The sequence below is a fragment of the Microcaecilia unicolor genome, chromosome 1, assembly GCF_901765095.1.
Source record: "Microcaecilia unicolor chromosome 1, aMicUni1.1, whole genome shotgun sequence".
Classification (NCBI taxonomy): Eukaryota; Metazoa; Chordata; class Amphibia; order Gymnophiona; family Siphonopidae; genus Microcaecilia; species Microcaecilia unicolor.
The window spans coordinates 308,075,469-308,096,040 of NC_044031.1; the positions used below are offsets into that span (position 1 = coordinate 308,075,469).

At 41.5% G+C, this 20,572-nt stretch overlaps 1 protein-coding gene across 1 annotated transcript in view; it reads right to left on the reverse strand.

Annotated features, from left to right (window-relative positions):
* Positions 1-4,563: 4,563 nt before the first annotated feature.
* ANKRD54 (ankyrin repeat domain 54) overlaps positions 4,564-20,572 on the reverse strand; it is a 47,534-nt gene continuing 31,525 nt past the window's right edge. The window contains exons 4-8 of the mRNA XM_030208138.1: positions 10,789-10,860; positions 7,351-7,398; positions 7,036-7,160; positions 6,220-6,327; positions 4,564-5,441 (exon numbers count right to left, since the gene is read on the reverse strand). Of these exons, the coding sequence (XP_030063998.1) occupies positions 5,367-5,441; positions 6,220-6,327; positions 7,036-7,160; positions 7,351-7,398; positions 10,789-10,860 (428 nt within the window). The 3' untranslated portion in view covers positions 4,564-5,366. The remainder of the gene's footprint in view (positions 5,442-6,219; positions 6,328-7,035; positions 7,161-7,350; positions 7,399-10,788; positions 10,861-20,572) is intronic.

Below are 20,572 nucleotides of genomic sequence, written 5' to 3' on the forward strand. Positions count from 1 at the left end.
AACGATCCTCACCTCGCTCGCTCGCTTCGGGCACCAAGGAATACGTCTTCATACTCTTGGCCCTTTTGAGAGCAAATTTGACCACCACAGAATAGTAAAGAAGCTGTAGCTTCTCAAAACCCAGAGCCTTTTCAACTATATACTCAAAGGCAATTTCTTGTTAACCTGTGATTGGTCTCCCACATCTTTATCTATGTCCTTCATGATTCTATGAACAGGCACTGTCACAACTTCCTTGGGAAAGGGAGTTGGGGTTTGAGGATCTATAGGATGTCCAGTATTTCCGCCCTGGGTTCCTCCTCCCTCTCTAAAGGAAGTGGGATGGCCTTTGCCATCTCTTTAATTAACTTGGTGAATGAGAGCTCTTTTGGGGGTGATTTACACCTCTCATGTGGTAGGGAGGGATCTGATGGAAGGCCAGTGGCTTTATTTTCTGAGAACACCCCTGACCCTTCCTCAGGTAGCCAGGAGTATTGAGACCGACCAACCTATAAAATTACTCAGAGGGAGACGTCCAAGTCTCTGCTTGCCTTGCACAACCAACTTCCTGGTCAGGCCTGATCCTAGGGCATCGAAGCACAAGGGTCCTCTGAAGCTCCAAGGAAGCTTTCTCCCCTGATGGACTGGAGATTGACACCAGAGCAAAAATCGGCATTGATGTCTCCCCTGCAGGCAATGCATGGTTCTGAAGCATTGTTTGGATTGTCATTTTTAGTGAAACAGCAGCCTCACACAGAGAAAAGAAGCATTCTATCCATTCCTCAAACTTCTTCACGAGCTGCTCCTTGAAGGTTGCCATCAACACAGTGGCCACATCCTCCTAAGTCACTTGGGGTATGTCAGAAGCTAGGTTTCAGTTCCTTGGAGGCTGTCACACCCCTTCCAATACCATGGAGGATGAGCGATCCTCACATCAAGGACACCAGTGATCTTGGTGACATGATGCTCTTAGTGCTGTGCTTTCACAGAGCTTGATGTTGGTGCTTCCTGGCCTCTGCCTGATATCTGGCATTTCTGTTCCTCAGCACTAATGAAGGATGAATCTTTCCTCTTTCTTGAAAGGGGATTGGACAATAACTGATCCCAATGGCCCCTATCAACACTCGATGTTGAAGGTGATCAAAATATTCTTGCTGAAGATATGCCCACAGCATTGTTTGCAGCTCTGGGTGCCATGGATATCGATGTTTCTGATGCCAATGTCAACAGACCAGACTTATTGGCGTTAAAAATTCATTCACAATGCCTCTCACAACCCTAAAGCCCTTTCATTTATATCTGTGAACAAAGAACAGAATAAGAGGGATCATGATTGGTCCCAGTCAGTGCAGGCACCATAAGTGGGTATTCATTATGGATATGGTCTTACTGTATTGGGAGCACTTCTCAAAGCCACTGGGAACTTTATTTCTGTGACATGTCTAGAAAAATAGCCACAACGAAATTAAATGACTTGATGATGAAAGTTATTTAAGCAGGTTCTTGAGGCTTACCAGCCTGAACCAAGCCAAAAACAAAAAAACCTTGAAAATGACTAAAGAACCTAATCAGGGATACCATTGGGAAAAATAACACTGCTTGCCTGCGATAGGGCTAACTTAGGAGAAACAAAGTTGTAAAAAGGTAGAAAATGTTTTAAACAGATCACCAGATGTGAGCTGAGGGGGAGAAGCATCAGTAAGTGCGACTGTTAAGCTCTGTGGAAAAATGGCGACTGGCTGTACAACAGTAACAGGAAGGCGCATGGAGAACTCTTTCAAAAGTTCTTTTTTATTAAGCTGGAGAGCTGTTTCCGTTCTGGGCTTCACTGGATGACATCACTTACATTTGGGACTATAGTAACCTGCTTGTCCTTCAAGGATAACATTTATGCACCAATGTGGACAGAATTTTGACCTTTCATTTACATATTAAATAGCATGGTTAAGAAAGTTTTCTGGATATTGAGAAAGTTAAGGCACACTAGTAGAAAATATTTTGATCAAGAAAATTTTAGAGTAGTAGTACAATCTTTGGTTATATCTCAGATCGATTATTGCAATCTTTTGTATTTAAGTTGTGGATCTGATGCTAGGAACCTTCCCCCCCCCCCCAAAAAAAAAAAAAAAAAAAAAACTACAGAAGTTACACAATATTTCAGCTAGCTGATATTTTCAAATGTCAAAATATGAAAGGGCTATACCCCTATATGTTAAGTTGTATTGGCTCCCTGTGGAGGCCAGATCCGTCTTTAAGTTATGTACTTTATGGCACCAGACTATATGAATAAATTGATTTTGTTACCTGATCATAATAGACGGTCTATGGAATTCCTTTTCCCCAACCCTTGGTTCCGAGTTGTCCCCTTGTAAATTTAAAGCTAAATTAAAATCACATTTTTTTACCTTCAATTTTGGGGATTCACTGGACAGGAGAAGTGATGACAGAGGGTGTCTGCATTGAGGAATGCTGCAGCCAATGTTATCCTATTGTCTGTATGTTTCTTTGAAATTAGTATCTGTCCTTTATTATATGGAGTTCTTTTCTAATTGTTTGAACTTTCATTGTAAATTGCCTTGATTTGCTTTGCAAGTAAAGGCAATTCCATGAAATGTCAATAAACCTAAACCTAAGAACAGCTAGATGCTTTCTAGAACTCCAATTTCCCCAGTCCTAAGAACATTGTATATAAATCTGTGTGTTCAGAAACATTTCAATTCCAAGCAGCTAACGGGGGATTTCGTCAAGCATCATTAAGGCGTTAATGCGCTCTAAATGCTAAAAGCCTATTATATACCTATAGGCTTTTAGCATTTAATGTGTACTAATTCCCTTAACGCTCATTAAAGGTGTGTTAAGGCCCTAACGCTGCTTGATGAATTCCCCCTTAAATGGTGGAATTCATTACCAACTTAGAATGATTTCTCATTATGGTTCTAGTCTTTCCATAAATCCATTAAAGCTTTTTTATTTTCAAGATATTCCAGTATTATTACATATTTTGAAGGACTGTAATTCCTAAGTATGCCCAGTTCTTATATTGTAAAACGCTTAGAGCACAGTTAAGGGCAGTTGCAGGATATGAGAATTGAATGATGAACTTACATACGTAACTTGTAGAGTACTATGTTACATTCATATCTCCAGCACATAGGCACATTTATCCCAGGTCTATGGCTGGCATTAAATGCTCACACCTAAGTTCATGTATGCATATAGCCAATCAGGGGCATAGCCAGACTTCGGCGGGAGGGGGGTCCAGAGCCCGAGGTGAGGGGGCACATTTTAGCCCCCCCCCCTGGTGCCACCGACCCCACCACCACCACCTTGACCCCCCCCTGCCGATGACCCTGCCAAGAGTCTCAACCCCCCCTCCTGCCGCCAACCCACCGCCGCTGCCTACCTTTGCTGGTGGGGGATCCCAACCCCCGCCAGCCGAGGTCCTCTTCTTCCGGCGCAAGGCTTTGTTCTGTTTCTGTGAGTCTGACGTGCAGGACGTCAGACTCACAGAAACAGAACGAAGCCTTGCACCGGAAGAAGACGACCTCGGCTGGCGGGGGTTGGGGTCCCCTGCCAGCAAAGCTAGCCGATGGCGGGGGAGGGTTGGCGGCGGGAGGGGGGTGGGGGGGTTGAGAGGGTATCAAAGTGGGTGCCTACATTCCTTTATAGAATAGACTTCTACCAGAGGCCTTCTAGTTGCCTATATATGTGACTCACTGAACAGAGATAAAGGCTATAAAAGTTTGGAGGAGTAAATTTGGACATCTTCCATTTTTGAAAGTTTTGTGTACTATAGGGCCAGTAGAATGGGACTATGCAATTTTTTCAGAGCTTTGATGTTTTTCATGTTCTGCAGCTTAAAACTGCAGGTACCTAAAGTGGGGTTAATTACTTTTTTATTGATAAGCATTTCTCATTGTTTGAAGACATAATTAGTCCATACCGGAGGCTGAAATGTTGCAGGATTATGCAGTTGATATCCTATCTTGTGGTATAAATAAGTCTCATACCCCTTTTTGGTTCCTTTTTGTTCAGCAGATTACATATATAGGCACACAGCTATACAATTATTCATTGTGCTGACACCAGATCTTAAATTAATATGTATATTTAGTGGCGAATTGGCTACAATCTGTTTAGCAGCTGAATATTGCTGCTGAATTGGATAATTTCGGTGCCATCACTGCTGTTCCCCTAACCTGGCTTCCTAATTAAAACAGATAACATTTGGATATCTAGTGCATTAAATGAATGTTTTATACCAAGAGAGGAGTTGTGTTGGGCAGCTATTGGCAAATCCATAATTCACACAAACTGAATATTGGCCTGACAGATTCTTACGTTGTTACAGACTCATGAAAAATCTGATTTATCACTTGTTGCAGCTGTCCAGCCCATCCTGCTTGAGATATTGCCCATGCAGACATATGCCTAGACCAAACAGGACAGCAGTATACTCAGCCACACTGCACTCTCTACCAAGAGCCCACAGCATGGCTTCTGCTGCTCTGTACCATAGACGGTATCAGCCACGAATACAGCATTAATACAAAAAACTATAAAATATTGTCCATGACAAGCAGCCAGGAGAAATAAGTATCTATTTTCTAAAGAAAAAAAAAACAACACTTACAAGCATTGGTATTGTTCCAAAACAGTCATGTAAAATGTGCAGCTAGAAGTAAGTCATATTGCAAGCAGCTCACGAATCTGAGCAATACCTTATCATTCTCAGGAAAAAACAATTAAAAACTCTCCACTTATTCCAAAATACAAGAAACGGCTAAAACTCCCCCTTCTCCACACAGACATCCAGGACAGAAATAAACATTTCTCTTCATTACAAAAGCATGATCAACTCCACGTATTCACAACATAGTCCAGTAAAGGCAGGATACACTCAAAACAGCAAAGATGCAAACCGAAACCAGAGCTATGTACCACTTGTAAGTGAGGCTACAGTGAACGCTGTTTCCTCTCCTAGGGCTTGCATCAAACACTTATTGATCAATTCCCACTCATGAAACCAGTGATCTCAGGTTTGATCCCTCATTACTCGAGAAGAAGCCGAGGTCTAGATGTTGTCCTTAATGATAGTCAGTTGTAAGTAGATACTACTTGTCATTTTCTCAGGAGCAAAGATGGGTGAAAACACAATAGGAAAAAGATAACCAGTTTGGATTAGAGGATCCATAGTGTCATAGCAACATCCAACGAGAAGGAAACACCCCAAGCAGACTTCAGAGGTGTGCACACCCACACACTTCTTTTCCCATTCATTCATTGGTTGATTGGTTGGATGGTGTCAGGATAAGCGCTACATCAACTCCATCTCCTCTTCTGGTCAAGGTGGGTCCAAGCACTGGCCCCTCCGCCAGTGACTGCAGCTACCTCTTCTCTGTCTTCTGCATCTGCAAACTGAGTGAGGTGAAGCTGGCCAGGAGATCTGTGACTTCATCCACCTACAGGGAAATAAGATAGGAATTAACAGAGAGCAGTATGATTATGAGAACACAACTAAGAATATATCTGAATTCAAGGAAGCTTCGACAAGAACACAGGAACTCTAAGGGACAGAAAGGAATAGTAGATGGCATGAATGGGTAGACTGGATAGGTCACATGGTCTTTATCTGCCTTCACTTTTCTGTTTCTATGTTTAATCGGATGGGAACAGTGATGTGCAGCCTGCTTCTTTACAGCAGTGGGAGTTATACTGCATAGCCAGTCAAGTATCAAGGTACAGAGGGGTATAGAAACAAAATGTGAAGTCATAAAAGATCATAGGGCTCATATCTACTTTCCTTCTTGCTGCAAATTCAAAGAAGGCCATACAGTCCTGAATGACATGACTCATGAGTTTTTTAAGTGGGGGCAAGGATCAATACAGGCCTGACTGAATACTGGGCAATACAGTGAGGCAGTTTGCAACAGTTGTTTATATTCTTTTTTTGCAGAATGGTGAGGAACCAGTTTGGGAAACTGGTTAATCAGGCACAGTGTCAAGAGTGCTGGTTTTAGGGTCAGAAGAGAAAAAAAGCTGAATAGTCAGTTCTAATTTTAAAGGCCGTAGCTTGATCTGGGAGGGGTCAGGTTTAGGGTACACTGGTTCCTGATAACAAAATGTTATTGTATAGACAAACTATGGTAATATCCTCCCAACTCTATTATTATTTTGTTCAGCTTATATATAAATATATGAACACAAAAACATCTCTTGGGGTGTCCAGCCAGTGGTTACCTGTTCTTTGGTGCTAGTCATCTGCAGCCTTGAGCACAGGTCATCCAGTTGCTCCTTCTGCTCATGCTGACCCAGCTTCTCCAAGTATTCTCTTAACATCTGGATGATCTGCAGCAAAATTCACAAGATTTATTAGCCAGCAAATTGCAAGGAGAAGCAGATTATCAGAGTCTGATCAACACAAAATTCACAGTGAATGATTAAAGCAATTACAATTCATATATATATCTGATGGGGAAGAAGAGTTTCCATGCCCCATAAAGCTTATTCTTACTGCTTGTGATACGATCATAACATAAATATGACTTAAGTATGGATTAAAATAGGGTGCCATAGAACAAGACTGATGTGTCCTGGCAAAGTTGTGATTTAGGTCCTAGTACTGGAATAGCAGGGGGTGCTGAAGGTCAGAACTGAGGTACACTGGCAGACTGGAGTCCCAGTACTGAACTAGCAAGGAGTGGTGCAGGTCAAGACTAAGGTGCACTGACATAGCTGTATGTGTAGGGTCCCAGAACTGGAATAGGGCACGCTGTGCAGGTCAAGATTGAAGTGCTATGGCAAAGCTGTGTGTATAAGGGTCCCAATACGGGGGAAACATCAACCCATCTTAAGCTTGATTATGATACAAATATTTATTTAAAAGGAAAGCTAGGTAAAACCATACTAAAAGTTTCCTCTTACATATGTCTTGGTGCCCTTCTCTCCCTTTTGCCATACACACAGATTCTAGAATGGATTTGTTTCACCATCACATTCCCATTCATTTGTGACTATAGACCTCGCTCTTCAACAAGAGAAACTGCGCTCACTTGCCTGTTTCACTTCCAGTCTGAGTGCCTCCAGGCTCTGTGAGTGCCCGTCCTGCAAAATATTCAGCTTTGATTTTGCCAAGTGAAGGGGGGTTCTTCCAGCTCGATCCAAAGCATCAACCCTGGCACCTAAAAACGGAACAAATGAGAGATTACCCCAGGTGGCTTTCACATTCCTCTCCAATGACAAAAATCACTTTAAATATGAAACGACCAGATAAGATCATGGTAAACCAAAGGTCTCACCATCACTGTTTATAAAACTTAAAATGACACACTGATGCTTTATTTGGTACACATGAAAAAAAAAGAGCTTTACCGCCTTGTAATAGCGTGGTAATGACAGGGATGTGGTTGGTACAGGCAGCTGAGGAAACAGAAACAAAAAATGTTAAATAGATAATTGTACATGGTGTAAAAGTCACCAAATGTGTTTACTGGCTGTGCTTTCTGGGTTACGAGTGCTTGCTGGTGTCACACAGGAGATGGCAGTAACACCTGGTGGCCACTCAGAGGACTGCAGTGATGATAAAGAAGGCTGCATTTGCTCACATTGCCACACAAAGGGCTCCATGGAAGGTGGGCTGCAGCCTTGGCTTGCCTCTGAACAAGGAAATTTTGTTTATGTCTTCTTAGAAAAATATCTTAAATTTAAAAGAATAGAGGGAGCAAAACCAGCCACCAAGAAAAACAAATCTTAACAACATTTAATAGTCTCAAAACATAAATTCTTGACACTAAACAGTAAAACTCGACAGCCATGATTTTGCCTGCATCAGGGGTAAAAATGAAATATGAAGCCACCAAAGCATCTACAAAATGAAAATAAAAACCACTAGTCAATCACACACCAGCTGTGCATACCGTAGTGGGACTGGCTTATCTATTCCTACTCTAGCAGAGCTCAGTTGCACGCATATTTTTTGGCTTCTTGAGAAAATGTTCCTTACGTTAGAAATAAGGGTGACTAACTCCTGTTACTCTTATATCTGTCTATATGTTTTCCGCTTACACACTATGCTATCTATTAGATGCATTAATGTGTATTGACACTGTACTTAGCATACTGTGCCATAATACGTTCTGTAATTTGAATTCAACCACATACTTGTCTTGCCTATGACTAGTTTTTCTTGCTGTACACTGCCTTGGCTGAATTTCTTCAAAAACACAGTAAATAAATCCCAATAATAAAAATGATTATATTCCTACAATAACCACCACATACGTCTATGCTATAAAATTCAAAACAATTTCTTTACCTGTAAATAAAATACAGTAGAGCTAAAAATGTACCATAGTAAGTAAGCATATTTATTAAAATAACTTCAGAACATCTGAGCTGGTGATTCTTGATATTGAGTCACTATACACTAATATACCCCAAGATAAGGCCATAATACAGAAAACACTTCTGTAAAAAAAAAAAAAAAAAAAACCCCAACAGTAAGGATTCCTACTGAATACATTGTACAGTTATCAGAGGTAGCATTGATTGAACATTACTTCTGATGGTGTTTTTGGTTTTCAAATATAAACAGATTAAGGGCACAGCCACGGGACTCACTATGGCCCTGATGTGGCTAATTTATATCTGACTTTTAAAAAACAATTCTTTATTCAATGTCAGTGGAATACAATAGGTGAACAGATAAGATGACAGTGATACAAATGCACACCCCCAAATCCACACTTTCCCCTTCCCCTCATCTTTCTCACCCCACCCACATACAAAGTAAACAGAAAACAATCCTAAAAGGCTCAACTTTTATAGTATACAACAGTGTCAGCATCTGGTATGATAATAAACTGTGCTGTCATAAATCATAATTGAATTAGAAATATGCAACCTGATCATATTAGGGGGGGGGGGTTAACCCAGTAAGTTCTATTGTACTTCACTTACTCTTCATGATAAAACATAGACCATTCTCCTACAACTCAAGCATGGTCAGAACTGCACAACATTCCACACTGGAATATTCATGCCCACAACCACAAATTTCCAAAGTTAGCTTGTCATATAGTTGGAATTTTTTTACGATTCCTTGCAACAGGGCTAATGAAGGGCCTGATTCATCTTTCCATGATCTGGTAATTCCCATTTTGGCAGCCAGTGTACGCAGATGAGACACCCCATTCAGTGACCCAGCATCGATGAACCAATTTGGTAACATATCTAAACAGTTATGCCTGTTTCTTCAAAGCCCAGTCATAACCAGTCCAAGCTCTTATTTTGTGCCATGTCACTCACCAATACTTGCGGATTTTTGGGAAGTTCCCCACCACAGATGTTCAAATGTACACTTCTGTCCACAATGTTTCCAGCATAAACCCTTACCACCATTTCCTAATGTATCCCCCCTTATGGGGGTCCAATAAGCTCTTTGTATTATTTGATACTGTAATTGATTATAATTTGTAACAGTAGTGCATTTATGGGCATATTGGTGTATACAATCCCAATCATCATCACTCAGAAAATTGCCCAACCACTCCTTCCAATCCTTCATTAAAGAGGACTGGATAATGGGTACAATTTGTCTAGTAATGCATATACCTTAGAAAGTAATTTCTTGCACTGAGATGATTTGAACAGTCACTTCTACTTGACTGGGATCCCTTTGCAAATTATCTCAAGCATCTTTGCTCAATAGGAAATCCCTGCCCTGAAAGCATTGATATAATGGGATCTTCCACTGTAGGATTTCTTGTAACTGATTTAGGGATAACATGGAACCGTGGGGCATCAGATCTCTACAGAGTTCGAAACTCACCCTCTCCAATCTTTCTCCAAGAGAAGTAAAATAGTCTGTAGACTATGGATGGTAATCCATAAGTGCACTGAATGGGTGTGTTCTACGTGCCATCTTACCTTTTTCAACTGGTCCCAAATGTCTCGTAGAGATTGAAGGAACATGTGCTCATTGATAACATAAGAGTAGCCATACTGGGTCAGAGCAATGGTCCATCTAGCCCAGTATCCTGTTTTCCAAACAATGGCCAAACCAGGTCACAAGTACCTGGCAGAAACCCAAATTGTGGCAACACTCCATACTACAAATCCAGGGCAAGCAGTTGCTTCCCATGCAATGGAGGCAGTGCATGCAAATCTCTCTCTCATGAATATTCATTGTGGATATCTTGAAAGCACAACTGGCTGGGGGGGGGGGGGGGAGCTCCAGGTCTAATCAAGTGGTCTAATCAATTGTTTTTATTTTATAGCTTTTTGGTGGCTTCATATTCCATTTTTACCCTTGATGCAAGCATCCGCTGAAACATGCCATGTTGGGTTTTATTGTAAAGAATTATTTTTAATGTTGTTTCAAGACTATTAAATAATAAAATAGTTCTCTTTGGGGCCCTTTTACTAAAGCTTAGTGTGTGCTAACAATTAGCGCATGCTAAATCCTAAGAAGCCCGCAGGTATAAAATGGGCTTCTTAACATTTAGCACATACTATTCTTTAATAAAAGGGCCCTTTGTTTTTGTCTTAGTGGTTGGTTTTACTTCCACTACCATAGAAGCCAGCTCAGAGTTCCAGTAGATGCTAAGTACCCCAATATTGAGCAAACTTCTTCACTGTGGCCAAGGAGGGATAATCTGTATTGTGCTTGGCACCTCCAATCATATTGGTGCCTATGTCCCCCACCCCTTTGCCACTATAGTGTTTGAACCAACCTGCCTTTCTGGGTTTGTTTTAAATGTAAAAGGCAAAGAGAAAAGCAGGAAATACAACTTGTAACTCAGTACTTACCCAGGTGTAAAGGAGTGTTCCCAAGCGCATCCCGCTGATTCGGATCAGCTCCATGACGTAAAAGCAGATGTACTAACATATAAAAAAGGTAAAAGAAAAAGAAAAAAGAAATTAAAAACAACTACTTATATGACCTGGCAGAACTCCTTTGTAATTCTAGATCAGCCTAAACCAGGGCTAGGATCAAGTGCCAGGCACCTTTATTCCTAACTACCTAGGGATCTGTCTCTTATTTTATATCCCCTCCCAACTTACTTTAATTAAGTTATTGTAGCAAAGGATCGGTCAAGTTATCAAGCTCAAGCCTTTTTACTGATAGCACAAGGCAATTCTCATTCAGGTATACAGTGAAGATACTGACCTATGGCAGGTATTCTCCGAGGACAGCAGGCAATTCATTCTCACGTGTGGGCAACAACATCCACGTTGCCCTGTGCAGAGCATTGAAAGTAAATATGTTTTTAACAGCATGCGCAGCATCCCCTCGGCAAGAGTGTGGGACCAACAGTACAATACTATAGCATGGAATCAACTCCAAGGGGAGGTAGAGAATGAATGGCCTGCTATCCTCGGAGCATACCTACTACAGGTAAACATCTTCGCTTTCTCTGAGGACAAGCAGGCCATATTCTCACATGTGGGAATCCCTAGCTACCAGGCTCAATGAAAACAACCACCATCGATCAATTGGACCTCGCAAAGGCAAGGTAAAAAAAAAAAAAAAAGATTAACCTGAAACTATATACAACTGTGTGAACGTGCAGTCTGAAACAGAACAAACCGGGCCTAAGGGGTGGAATTGGATTCTAGACCCCAAACAAATTCTGCAGCACTATCTGTCCGAACCAACTATCACGTGGTTATCCTGCTCAAGGCAGTAGTGAGACGTGACTGTGTGGAATGAAGACCATGTTGCCACCTTGCAAATCTCTTCAATGAAGGCTGACCTCAAGTGGGCTACCGACGCCACCATAGCTCTGACATTATGAGCCTTGACATGACCCTCAAAAGTCAGCCCAGCTTGGGTGCAAGTGAAATAAATGCAATTTGCCAGTGAACTGGCCAATGTCCGCTTGCAGTCCAAGGTGTGCAGTGTGCTTTCGCCAGTATGGGCATGAGGTTTGGGAAAGAATGTTGGCAGAACAATCAACTGGTTCAGATTGAACTCTGTCACAACCTTAGGCAGGAACTTAGGGTGGGTGCAGAGAACTATTCTGTTGTGATGAAACTTAGTATAAGGTGGATCCCCTACTAGGGCCTGAAGCTCACCGACAGTGCGAGCTAAAGTAACAGACATCAAAAACAAGACTTTCCAGGCCAAGTACTTCAGATGACAGGAATCAAATGGCTCAAAAGGAGCTTTCATCAGCTGGGTGAGGATGATGTTGAAGTTCTATGACACAGGCAGAGGTTCAATATGGGGCTTTGTCAAAAGCAAGCCTCTTATGAAGCGAACAACTAGAGGCAGTCCAAAGATGGGCTTACCCTCTACATGGCAATAAGCACTAATTGCACTAAGGTGAACCCTTACAGAGTTTGTCTTGAGACAAGACTCAGAGAAATGTAGAAGGTACTCAAACAGGGTCTGTGTAAGGCAAGAAAGATTATCTAGGGCCTTGCCCTCACACCAGATAGCAAACCTCCTCCATCTGAAAGAATAATACCTCTTAGTGGAATCTTTCCTGGAAGCCAGCAAGACCTTGCAGACACCCTCAGGAAAATTCAAGGAAGCAAATTCTAAGCCTTCAACATCCAGGATGAAGGCCAGAGACTGCAGGTTGGGATGTAGAAGAGATCCCTCGTTCCGAGTGATGAGGATTGGAAAACACTCCCGTCTCCAAGGTTCTTTGAAGGACAACCAGAAGAAATGGGAACCAGATCTGCCTGGGCCAGTATGGCGCAATGAAGATCATGGTTCCTCGGACTTGCCCGAGTTTCAGCAACGTTACAGAAGACTGCCCCCCTCCCCAATGAAGGAGGAAGGCATCTGACACTAGTCTGTCATGGGCCTAGAGCCTGGAACAGAACCAAGGGACTTTTGTGATTGGACCGAGTGGCAAAGAGATCCACTGAGGGAGTGCCCTACACTCCGAAGATCTCGCAGTCAATGCCCATGCCAAGTGGCCACTCATGCGGTTGCGTGACCCTGCTCAGTCTGTTGGCCAGGGTGTTGATTTGACTGCCAGTTAAGTGGCCTTTAGGAGCATTCCATGATGGACTGCCCAGTGCCACATCTGGATGGCCTCCTGACACAGTGGGTGTGAACCAGTGTCCCCCTGCTTGTTGGTGTCGTACATTGCAACCCGGTTGTCTGTTTGAAAGAGTACAACGAGGTGGAGTAGCTGATTGCCTATAGCTCCAGAAGGTTGATGTGGAGATTGGTCTTCTGGGCTGACCAAGCACCTTGAGTGTCAAGGCCATCTAAGTCAGCTCCCCTGCCCAAGTGGGATGCATCCATTACCAGAACCCTCTGGTGCTGAGGAATTTGGAATGGAAGTCCCACAGTCAAATTGGATTGAACTGTCCACTAAAGCAGAGACTGAATCAACTCTGATGTCACACGCATCATCATCTGCTCTAAATTGCTACCTGAGAGACTGTTCACTGTTATTATTCTGTTCTGTGCAGCTGTCATCTGCACTCAGTGATTCCGGGCATGGGAGCAAGCTCTGCTCCTCCAATGACATCAGACACCGTTCTCCTCTTGAAAGGAGAACAGCGAAACTGTGCTCAAATCATGAAAGACTCCAGAGGAAACTGGCGAGTCATGGGATAGGAGGTAGTGTTTTATTGTAGATTAAAAACTGGTTAAAAGATAGAAAACAGAAAGTAGGGTTAAATGGTCAGTATTCTCAATGGAGAAGGGCAGATAGTGGATTCCGCAGGGGTCTGTGCTGGGACCACTGCTTTTTAACATATTTATAAATGATCTAGAGATGGGAGTAACTAGTGAGGTAATTAAATTTGTTGACAACACAAAGTTATTCAAAGTTGTTAAATTGCAAGAGGTTTGTGAAAAAATACAGGAAGACCTTATGAGACTCGGCATCCAAATGGCAGATGATGTTTAATGTGAGCAAGTGCTGCAAAGTGATGCACGTGGGAAAGAGGAACCCTGAACTATAGCTACGTGATGCAAAGTTCCACATTAGGAGTCACCAACCAGGAAAGGGATCTAGGTGTCATTGTTGATGATACATTGAAACCCTCTGCTCAGTGTGCAGCGGCGGCGGCTAAGAAAGCAAATAGAATGTTAGGTATTAGGAAAGTAATGAAAAACAAAAATGAGGACATTATAATGCCTTTGTATTGCTCCATGGTACGACCACACCTCAAATACTGTGTGCAATTCTGGTCACTGCATCTCAAAAAAGTTATTATGGAATTAGAAAATGTACAAAGGGCGACAAAAACGATAAAGGGGATGAGACGACTTCCCTACAAGGAAAGGCTAAAGTGGCTAGGGCTCATCAGCTTGGAGAAAAGACGACTGAGAGGAGATGAGATAGAGGTCTATAAAACGAGTGGGGTGGGACGGGTAGACCTGAATTGCTTGTTTACTCTTTCCAAAAATACTAGGACTAGGGGGCATGCAATGAAGCTACAAAGTAGTAAATTTAAAACAAAGTGGAGAAAATATTTCTTCTTTCAATGTGTAATTAAACTCTGGAATTCGTTGCCAGAGAATGTGGTAAAAGCAGTTAGGTTAGTGGAGTTTAAACAAGGTTTGGCCTTCCTAAAAGAAAAGTCCATAAGCCATTATTAAGATGGACTTAGGGAAAATTCACTGCTTATTTCTTGGATAAGCAGCATAAAATGTATTGTACTGTTTTGGGATCTTGCCAGGTACTTGTAATCTGGATTGGCCACTGTTGAAAACAGGATGGTGGGCTTGATGGACCTTCTGTCTGTCCCAGTATGGTAACGCTTATATTCTTATGTTATCATCTGCTCTAAATTTCTACCTGAGAGACCGTTCACCATTACCATTCTGTTCTATGCTGCTATCATCTGCATTCAGCGATTCCGGGCATGGGAGAAAGCTCCATCCCTCCAGTGAAGTCAGATGCCGTTCTCTTCTTGAAAGGAGTCAGTGTGCAGACTAAGGCGCAAGATGAAGGTGCGCTTCTTTGCGTGGAAACGTGAGCGGCAATGGTAGAAAATATATATTTAGCCTGTCTTTTGTTTTTTATTGCTGGACTTCTTTATTCAATAAGAACTTGTCAAAATGGCTTGGTTCTGGTTGCTGGTATTTGGCATGTTGGCCCTCTCTAGCATGAATACTTTCAAAACGGAATCTTTGTCTATTTATCCTTTGATCCACCAGAAGTTCCTATCTTAAAACATGGCAAGCGGACAAAATTAATTCAGGATTCTAGAACTTTGGCTGACTGTTCTCAGGTGATGCCTTATTACACTGAAGTGATAATTGGCAATTGACCAGTTTCCCAGAAACAGCCACAGGGATGCCAGAAAAATAACTTGAAAAAAAAATTGTTACTCTCTCAGATAATTCCCCATCTACTTTCACATCACCTATACCTTGTTGCTACTTTAACAGTAGATCTGTCGGCAGCAAAGTTGATTTATTAAGAAATTTTATTGCAGATGCTGATTTAGGCCTGGCTTTTATTATTGAAACTTGGTTAGCTGACTATTGTGCACCTGTTGTCAAGAACTTATGTACTTCAGGTTACTCAATTGTTTACCTATCTCAGGAGACAAGAAGGGGGGGGGAGGCTTGGCAATGGTTTATAAAGATTTTTTTTAATTACTAAAAATCTATATGTTATCAGGTTTAAAGATGTTGCTTTTGTTAGTTATCTTTATCTGATACTACAAATGCTTTTGAACTGTTACTTTTGTCTATAGAGCTCCTGGAACTTGGTCTTCAATATCCTCTAAGCTATACAAACAGATTCTCGAAGCCAGTGCTAAATTTTCTAAGTTAATTATTTTAGGTGATTTTAATTTACACATGTATAATGAGGTTGATATTTCTGTGAGAGATTTTTTATCTTTCTTATCAGATCTACAATTTATTGTACCTGTTACAATTTCTACTCATGAAAAAGGTCATATATTAGATCTTGTATGTGCAAATGATCCCGCTTTGTTGACGTTTTGTAACTGGTAACCAGTATTATGGTCAGACTATTACTGTTGTGCCTTGTAAATAATGAGCACAGGTGTGCATCTTGAAACAGAAGGAAAGGGCACTTTGAAACAAGGTAAAAAGGTTTAAGCTATGTGAGCCTGGGACTCATGATCTGATAAGACATTCTTGCGTGCAAACAAGCGTGGGAAGTGAGTAATTATGGATGGACAAAGGAATGTGGTTTGGCAGTTGAAAGAAAACAATGAACTTTGAGGAAGATGATTTGTTAAACCTATGGGAACATAAAGGATATAAAAACAGTTGAAGCTGTACATTACTTTGGAGAGACAGTGGCAGAAAACACCTATGTATAGTGGCGGCTGTTCTCCTATGAGAAAATATTGATTATATCTGTACCTTTATATCTGTACTTTGGTAAGTGAATAAACTAAATTGCCTTTTCTCATAAGTAGACTTTCTTAGTCTTTTATCACTACAAATTAAGAGTGGCTGGTACATAATTAGTTTGGAGTGGCGGTAAAAAGACTAGCATTTAATAACAGCCTTTACTTTGAATTATTTTTCATCCAAATCAATTCAAGCTCCTTTTCGTAAAACATGAATAGGTAGAGGTAAAATAGATAAATTATTTTACTGATCTTCAGTAATTCCATTTTTAGATTTGTCCGAAACTGGTCCTGAAGTTTTATTTTCGATTTGAAATTTTCTGCCTTCTGATCTTATTGCTCCCGAACATGAAGTTAGTAGGACTGAAATCTCCTTGGTTTCCTGCAGAATTATTGTTACTAAAAAGACACAGTTGTCTAGAACATAGAAACAGATGTTAAAACGGTATAAATGTGGCTTAAGTAAGACCAAAAGAACATATTACTCAACCTTAGTAGTAATAGAAAAGCCAAATCTTTGAACTGGTTAATTTTAAATTATCATCTTCTCTCTCGACCAATGCTGTTCAGCCCTTTGCTGAGGAGTTGGCTGTTTAGTTTGCATCCAAAGTGAAATCTATCTTTCATTTGATAGTGTTCCTATTTGTAGTATGTCAAAACTTACTCCAGATTTGGATGGTGTGCCAGCAGACAGATGCTGGGCCTCTTTTGACCCGGTTTCTGCCTCTGCACCATTTCTATTAATTAACAGAATATCTTGTTCTAATTGTCCTTTTGACAAACTACCTTCTTTTTTATTGAAGAATTCATCACTAACCTTAGTGAAGTGGTTAGCTTTATTTGTTAATACTACTCTGGCAAATGTTTGTCTTTCATATGATATGGGAAATATTATGTTAACTCTTATTCCAAAACAAGTAAATGGTGACTTCTCAACCCTCCAACTTTAGACCAATTGCTAACATTCCTTAACTAAGCTGATGAGTTTGTAGTTAGTTCACAGTTAGCAAATTATATTGAGAGTTTTAGTTTACTTCATGATTCTCAACATGACCCTGTCATAGTACTGAGATTTTACTATTATTATTAACCTCTGAGGTGAAGAAGATTCTCTGTTGAGGCAGTAGTATGCTTCTACAATTTGACATCTCTGCCTTTTTGATATGGTGAACCATGCATTATTATTGAACTTACTGTCTGATTTCGGTTTGGTAGATTCAGTTTTCACTTGGCTCAAATCATTTTTAATACAAAGAAAATATACTGTATTAAAAGAGGGTTCTTTTCAGCTCCTTGGTCTTTACCTTGTGGTGTGCCCTAGGGCTCTCCCATTTCGCCTCTATTGTACAATCTTTAAATAAGTACATTGGGAAAATTATCTTTTTTTAGACCTGATGTAAGGCTGTGGTCCTATGCTGACGACATTTTCCTTTTAGTTCTGGTAGATTCAGCTGTTGATGCTTTTTACTCTATATTAAAAAGATTGTAGCCTGGTCTAGGGATATGCAACTTAAATTAAATGAGGATAAAACAAAGATTCTTTAGTTTGGTTTGGATTTTTCCAATATTCCACAATTTATTGTTCTAGACAATGGGCAATCTCTTATGGTGGATCAGGAGTCCAGACTCTTGACGCCTTGCTTTCGATGGACTCACAGAAAAAATGTAAGGCATATTCTAAACGTAATTATGACTGTTACGATCATATTTTTTACATGATCATTTCAGAATAATTATTCAACTGTCAATCCTAACACTGTTGGATTATGGTAATTCTTTGTTAGGTACAACGGCCAAACATCTTTCTAAACTTCAGAAGGTTCAAAATTCTGCTGCTAGATTGATTTACTGCAGTTCTTGGTATGGAGACAGTCTCTCCTCTACTAGCTAGGCTGCACTGGTTGCTGGTTCAGGCCAGGATTTATTTCAAAGTTTTATGTTTGGTTTATAAATCTTTATACTGTATATGTTCAGTAAATCTTTCAGATACTTTCAAGATGCTAAAAAATAGTTCTATATCTCGTTCATGTAATAATTTATTTTTGGCTTCTCCATCTGCCAAATCTGTTTGTTTTAAAGCAATGATTTCTGGTTCTTTTTCGGGTTTTTTTTCGGTTCGTCTTTAATGAATCTGCTTGCTTTTCAGAAGGCATTAAAAAGACATCTATTTTCTTGATTAGGCTTAGTAGAAGTAATTTGATTAATTTGTTGTTTTCATTTTTTAATTTGTTTTAATGTAGTTTGTGACATCCTCATATATGTTTCAGTTCTGTTTTTTTGTTACTGCGCCTTGAATTCCTTTTGGGAGAGTTGGTGGGTTATAAGAACCTGGTAACATAACATCTGCTAGGTTTCCCGAAGCTCGACACCACTGGGAAGCTAGGGTTCACTGGGCAGTTCTCATTTGAAGACGAGACATTGACAGTGGAAGCCACATGGCGTAACGGCCTCAACATCTGCTAAACAGTAGTAGTAGTAGCTGTGACCTGTGGCTGACTCAGACCCAAGTGGCAAGAGCATCCGCCCTCAGCACAGGGAGAAAAGCCCACGCCTGCTGCATGTCTAGCTGGGGGCCCTATGAACTCCAATTGCTGAATGGGATGGAGATGGGACTTGGGGTAGTTTAAAACAAATCCTAGTAGCTCTAACACCCGAGTAGTTCTCTGCATGGACTCCTGAGCACTGTCCTTCAACATGCTCTTCACTAGCCAATCATCCAGAGAAATTTGCCAATGCCAAATCAGACATACTGCGCACTCAAGTTCTGTATAGGTGAGCATAGAGGCTTGATACATCTTCCACCTGCCAGGGAGTGCCAAAGCATAGTCTCTAGAACTCCTGGCTCTTTGCTCAAAAGAGCATGGATTCCACCACCAAGAAGTAAAGAAGCAACTGGGACCTATCAAACCCAGAGAAGCTCTGGATCCGGTACATCATGTCAATCTTGAAGGACAAGGACCGACAGAGGGGACTCCCAGTTCTTACCTAACATCCCGAAGGATCTTGTGAAGCAGCACCATCACAACCTCTCTAGGAGGGGAATCGTAGTCCAGTCCCTCGAACATCTCAGCCCTGGGCTTGTCCTCAGTCTCTAAACGGATCAGAATGGCAGCTGCCATTTCCCTGACAAAAGATGGAAAGGAAAGGCTCTCAGGTGGAGATTTTCTTCTTTCCTCAGGAGCAGAGGGATCAGATGGGATAAACATAGATCCTCATCAGACTTCCATGAGCGCTCCTCATCGGTGTCGGCCCTCATGGGAGGCTGTTGAGATCGAAGCTGAATACAGCACTAGCACTGGGAGACCTCACTGCAGGTTGAGGGCCTAGCGGGGCAGCAGCAAGAGGCATGGTAGGTGCAAGCACCCCAGACTCTGATGCGCTCTGGTGTAAAAGCCTCACCAAGTGCTCATGGAGCATGACCCAGATGTGTTCATTGAGAGAGAGCATTGGGTCAGAGACAGGCTGCTGACCTGCCAGGGTTGAAATGAATGCCAGGTCCTGGCTGCATGGAGACAGGCACACTGGCACTTCTTGTATGGAGGAGGAGTGGTCCTCCTGGCACAGACAGTTCTCAGGGGCAGAGAGTTCCCTCGGTGCCCCGGAGCTCCTGGCACCATGAGTCGAGGGGGATCTATTCTGATGCTTCTTGGCCTTTGTTTGATGACGTATCGATGATTCTTGATGCACGCCCACTCCCAGTGTCCGAGATGGGCCTAGCAGCCATATGGACCGATGCAATTCTTAACATTGACGCCAATACGGATGTCGAAGATTCGGTTCAGTCCCCAAAATGTTTTCTCGCTGAGCCTCTCTGGCCAGCTGAGTCCTTTTCTTTATACGAAGACAAAGAACACAGCTGGAAGGGCCCCAAGCATCGAAGACACCAAGAATGAGTGTCTTTTCCAGAGATGGTCCTATTGCACCGGGTACAGCACTTAAAAGCACTGGGAACCTTCAATGACACGAAAGGGAAAACAGTCGTGGCCAAATCAAACAGATCGATGGTGTCAGAAAAAGGTGGAAAGCACAAGAAAAAAATATGTGAGAACAAGTCCAGACAAGAGCTCAGAGGCCTAATGAGTGCAAAAAACAAACAAACAAACAAGAAAACCTAAAAGTAGGAGAAAAAAAATACCTAAAAAATAAGGGAAAGGAGGAAAAAAAAAAAAAAAAAAGACAAAATAGAAAAAATCTCCCCAGGAAGGCACAACACGTTCAAAAAGGTGAAGTCACACACCATACAGTGTGAGGAGCTGCAAAATCGCGCTTCCTCTCCTTA